Source organism: Hemitrygon akajei, chromosome 27, assembly GCF_048418815.1.
Source record: "Hemitrygon akajei chromosome 27, sHemAka1.3, whole genome shotgun sequence".
In the NCBI taxonomy this organism is placed as follows: Eukaryota; Metazoa; Chordata; class Chondrichthyes; order Myliobatiformes; family Dasyatidae; genus Hemitrygon; species Hemitrygon akajei.
Window position 1 is genome coordinate 48,078,355 of NC_133150.1, and position 5,792 is coordinate 48,084,146.

The 5,792-nt window shown below is 47.2% G+C and overlaps 1 protein-coding gene across 1 annotated transcript in view; it reads right to left on the reverse strand.

Annotated features, from left to right (window-relative positions):
- guca1b (guanylate cyclase activator 1B) overlaps positions 1-5,413 on the reverse strand; it is a 14,519-nt gene extending 9,106 nt beyond the window's left edge. Inside the window, exons 1-3 of the mRNA XM_073030881.1 lie at positions 4,954-5,413; positions 2,030-2,179; positions 1,835-1,949 (exon numbers count right to left, since the gene is read on the reverse strand). Of these exons, the coding sequence (XP_072886982.1) occupies positions 1,835-1,949; positions 2,030-2,179; positions 4,954-5,151 (463 nt within the window). The 5' untranslated portion in view covers positions 5,152-5,413. The remainder of the gene's footprint in view (positions 1-1,834; positions 1,950-2,029; positions 2,180-4,953) is intronic.
- Between the last annotated feature and the right edge of the window lie 379 nt (positions 5,414-5,792).

Here is a 5,792-nt window from a genome sequence, read left to right on the forward strand (position 1 = left end):
AGATTTTAATGATGACTGCGTCCCATGAATTTAATTCTTTGTTGTACTTTAGATGTTCATTTAAGTATACTACTGTTTTAAAAACAATTAACTTAATTAGCCCGTTCTTAAAACTGCAATGCATAACTATCTTCAGAAATCGAGGAGAATAATTCACCTGGCTGACCTCTTTTTAAAAGCTAACTCACGGTTAATTTTATTGTTATTTTATTCACCTCGTGAGTCCCTCTGCTGTTTTGGAATGTTTATGTGAAACAACAAAGTGGCATTGTAGAGGAATTAAAGAAAATGCCTGCAAACAAGGCACACAGCAATCAACAGCATCTACGTTCCCCCGGGACATCTTCTTGAACTAATGCACTCATTTCAATACATTCATTGGAACAATTCTCATCAGTTCGTTTCACAAATTAACTCTTTGGGGATCAGGACTAATTTGATACACAGCATGTGGTAGGTCGAGTGCGCTCGGGGGAAATAACTTGACCCCACACCAAGATCTCAACTGGTTGTGTTTAATCTATTTTTGGAACTGCTAGAGACAAACTGACTGAGACAGTTTGTAGAGTGTAGATCACAGCTCGCAGAGCATTGGGCACAGAGCATAGTGCAGATCACAGAGAGCAGAGTGTAGAGCATTGGGGGTAGGGCGTTGGGTGTAGATCGCAGAGTGTTGGTCACAGAGCCATGAGCATTGGGGTAGAGCGTTGGCGTAGTTTGCAGAGCACAGAGCGTTGGGCACAGAACGTAGAGCATTGGGTGGAAGTACAACATAGAACATAGAATATAGAACAAGGATGGGCCCATCAGCCCATGATGTAACGCTGAACTATTTAATTGAGTAATTAAACATCTAATTAATCCCTTCGTCCAGTACAATGTCCATATCTCTCCATTCCCTGTATATCCATGCCTCTTGAATGCCCCTCTCAAATCTGCCCTCAACACCACCACAACAGTGTATTATTCCAGGCACCCACCACTCTGTGTAAAGAAAAACTTTCACCTCACATCTTCTTTCAACTCACCCCTTCTTACATTTAAGTGCATGCTCTCTGGTATTGGACATTTTAACCCTGGGACAAAACAGCCTGTCTGCTCGTGGATTCCTTGGATAATCTATCAGGTTTTCCTTCAGCCCCTGCTACGCGAGAGAATACAGCTTGTCTGTCCAACCTCTCATTGCAGCTCAAACCCTCTAATCTCGGCAGCACCCTGGTCTGCACGCTCTCCCAGCCTCGACGTCCTTCCTATAATCGGGTGTCCAGAACTGTCTGCAATACTCCAGAGGCGGCCTAACTGGAATTTTCCGAAGCTGCGACGTAACTTCCCGACTTTTGAACTCGTTGCCTCGACTAATAAAGGCAAGCATTCTTAACCAGCCTATCAATCTGCATAGTCACTCTCAGGGAACTGTGATCTGTGTTAAACATCGCATTGGTCCATAAGACTGTAAGGTATAGGAGCAGAAATGGGCCATTTGGCCCCTCCAGTCTGTTCCACCATTTCATCAAGGCTGATCCATTTTTCCCCTCAGTCTTCGCCCCAGTCTCTTGCCTTCTCCCCATATCCCTTCATGCCCTGACCAATGACATTGGGTCTAATACCATAGCAGGTCCACCGATGCCACAGAACAGGGGAGGGTGACTCCTCTCCTTCCCACTCATCCTGAGGCCTATTTTAGAGTCCTACAGCAGGGAAACAGGCCCTTCGGCCCAACTGGCCCATGCTGACCAAGTTTCTAATCTAAGCTTGTCCCATTTGCCCATGTTTGTCCCCTGCTTCTCCAAGTTACAGAGCGACTGAGAACAAAACATACAGAGTGCTTACTTACCATCACCATTTTCATCCACTAATTGAAATATTCGATCTACAACTTCCTCAGGGGAGAGGAGAGGAGAACCGTCTTCCGTTTCTTTACGACACGCCTTCTTTAGCCTGTAAATAGACTGCAACAGGAACAAGTGTCAGAATTCGGGAGTCAGCAGAGGATTGGTTCAGAGAAATAAGAAAGAGAGTGGTCACAGACCTCCACGATCTCCAGCAGCTCCGCCTTGTCAATGCACCCATTCCCATCTTTGTCGTAAACTTTGAAAGTCCACTTCAGTTTATGCTCGAGGTTACCCCTTAGAACCAGATTGAGGGCCGCAACATACTCCAGGAAATCAATGGTGTTGTCCTGAAGGAAATCAAAGATGATTTGAAATCTCGATTACACACCTGAAAGTTCAGCACTCCCTCAATTCTATCCTGCTTTCCTAGATTTTAGTCTAAAGAGGGAGTTGTAAGGCATTGATCAGACAAAGTGGAGTATCGCGAGCAGTTTTGGGCCCTTTATCGAGGAAAGGATTTAATGGTATCGGAGAATGTTATGTTTTATAACTTCAAAACATTATATTAATTCAAGGAAACCCACAAGAATCTGGAAATGCAGGTCTAGTTTGTCTTTACACACATCATGTGTGTGGTGAACTACATATACCTGTCTGGACACGCCCCCTGATGACTGCTCCTGTGGCTCCTCCCACAGACCCCTGTATAAAGGTGATGGAGGTCTGAGCCCGGCCTCTCAGTCTCCTGGATGTAGTATAGTGGTCACTCACTGCTAGTTCCTTCTTCCAGTCAATAAAGGCCGATATCTCGCTTTTACGTCTCAGAGTGAGTTATTGATGGTGCATCAATGTGGTAGTGTGATGACATGCAATTCATGTAGTTTTACAAATAACCTATAATGAATTAGTTAAGCAAGCAAGAATGCTTCATCAACAAATTCAATGCAAGATTACTCAAATATATCCTAACCACCTACCTTACGTTTTAAGGCGATTGGAGGAATGTATAGGGGGGACGTTAGAGGTACGTTTTTTACACAGAGAGTGGTGGGTGTGTGGAACACGCTGCAGAGGCAGGTACATTAGGAACATTTAAGAGAGGCTTTGATAGGCACCTGGGTGAAAGGAAAATTGGGGGTTATGTGGGAAGGAAGGGTTTGATTGATCACCGAGTAGTTTAAGAGATTAGCAAAACCATCATAGGTCGAAGGGCCTGTATAGCTATAGTGTGTTATGGGTAAAGAAATTCCTCCTCACCTCTGTTGTAAAGGGACGTCCTATGTTGAGACTTTTGGTCCTCTGTCTGAGACGAACTTTTGAGTTTTATTGTTCTGTTCAATTGTCTATAGCTCTCATGTGATGCGGTAATGCACAGCTCTTTACAGTACCAGTGATCTGGGTTCAGTTGCCACTGCTGCCTGTAAGGAGTTTGTTTGTTCTCCCCGTGACCGTGTGGTGGTCTGGTTTCCCCCCAAAGCGGGTTAATCGTAAGCCAGGGATAAATCGGGGGATTGTCGGGAGGCATGGCTCAAAGGGCTATTCCGCACTGCATCTCAATAAATGATTTTGTAAACCACTGTGAGTACCCCCTCAGACTCTGACGAATGGAGGTGTCAGCTGCCAAAAACTGCCAGCAGGGAACGCATCAGAATGGAATTCAGAGTACAGTAACGTGTTTGGACAGTTTCTCGCTGCTTTATTTGTGTTGCTTGAAGGCAATTCTCCTTTTACATAAACACAACAGATCCTGCAGATGCTGGAAGTCCAGAGCAACACACACAAAGTGCTGGAGGAACTCACAGCGTCGATGGAAGAGAGTGCAGAGTCGATGTTTATCCCCCTGCAGAGATACCGCCCGACCTGCTGATTCTGTTACTGAGGGTTTTATGCAACTTGATAGCCGGCTCTATTCACAATGACCCTCTCTACGTCTGCTCACGCAGGACAATGGGCAGACACCCTGCTGATAACACAGCAGAGTCCAGCAATGACCAGCGTCAGAAAAGAACAGCTCCAATTATCCATGGAGACGAATAAACAGTCAACGTTTTCAGCCAAGACTGATGAGGGTCAGCCGTTTATTCCTCTCCACAGACGCTGCCTGACTTGCTGAGTTCCTCCAGCATGTTTTTATTTTATTGAGGTACAGTGCAGAACAGACCTTTCCGTCACTTTGAGCCGTTTCCGCCCAGCGACTCCTGATTTAACCCGAGCCTAATGACAGGACAATGTACAATGACCAATTAAACTACCGACCGGATTGTGGGAGGAAATGGGGGCAGCTGGAGGAGAATGCAGTCACAGGGAGAATGTACAAATTCCTTACAGGGAGCAGCAGGATGTCCTTCCGATGTGTTTCTCCAGCATCTGCAGATTCTCTTGTGTTTTCAGATATCTAGACCAGATTCGATGGCATTCACATAACCGAGCTCCCCCACCAACAACATCCTGGGGTCTCCAGCTTGCTGTATCAGCCGCATAAGGTTGGGTGTGAATGACTCCCCCCCCCCGACTTCCCAATGCCTTCCTGCCATCTACAAATAGTGTTAGGTATGTTTTGGGCCAAAACGCTTCCTTACTCAACCCCCACCCACCCACCTTCCCCCTCACCTGCCAATATGTACGCCTTCTTATTCTGGCCTCTCCCCTGCCCCCCTTCCTTTCCAGTCTCAATGAAGCATCTTGGCCAGAAACTGTTTATTCCCCACAATAGGTGCTGTCTGACCTGCTGAGTTTTACTACTTTTTGGTGAGGGCACAAATTTTTTGACAGTTCGGGCTGAGACCGTTCATCAGGACTCACTGTAGCGTGACTGTGTTCTTGCCCCCTCTCTTTCACTTTCACCACCTCTTCGGAGCGGGTGGGAACGGGGTCTGCTTTGCTGTTGCTGTAGTTCTGTCTGTCTGTCATTGTGGGCATGCGATTTTGGAGCGGGGACGCTTGCGGGCTGCCCCCAGCACATCCTCAGCTGTGCCGATTGTTAGCGCAAACAATGCATTTCACTGTACGTTTTGATGTACATGTGATAAATAAATCTGAATTGGACACCATAATTAAGCGTCTCTGCCTCGCCCTGAGATCTGTACCCTGTCCCCTCTGGACCAGCCGAGAATGAACTCACCCCGTTCTTGTCGAACGCCCGGAACATATTCTCGATGTATTCCGCCGCCTCGTCGTTGTCCAGGACTCCAAAAAAGCGCTTGAACTCGTGAAAGAAGAGCGTCCCACTGGGGCACTCGGTGACAAACTTCTTATACCAGTTTTGGAGCTCCGCCACGCCGATTTCCCCTTCGCTCCCGGCGCTCTCCGCCTGTCCCATGGCGTTAGGGGGAGGGTGCAGAGGGAACCCCAACTACAAGCAGCCCGTCTGACAGAGGACAGAGGTGGGAAACAGCCCCGGCCCTTGCCTCTGGTTGGATGTCCCCAGCCCTCGAGTTGCTTGGTCCCTTCCTGCCCCTGGTTACAGTGAGGATAGCGGCTCTCCCTCTGCTGGGACGGTGTTGACAGGCAGCCCTGCCCAGTCTTCAGTGCCAGACCTACCAGCCACCCTGGATTATTATCAGACAGCAACTCATAGTTCTTGTTAATTCAAGGTGTCAGATCTCCTCAAATACCTGCTTAACCTGTGCTAAGTTTATTAGGAGCTTTTCGGTAACCCTCTCTGCACACCTGCTGACCTTGAACCAGAATATATCTTCAGCCTCGGATCAGCTTATAGTTATATGCACCTAGGCAAAATGAAATTGCCTCTTCATGTTAACTCAAAGTCAAAGTCAAGTTTATTTTCAGCTACATAAGTCCATCCTCCAAGAGGACCACAGCCTTGTGATGGTTTGGAGACTGGTGTGCCTCAATGACCCAGAGAATTATACTGGAGTCAGGGCTTTATGCTTTGGCTCTTGGTAGGGTCACTCCTGCCAAAGAGGTGAAAGGGTAGAGGCCAGGCTAGGAGTTGTCCAC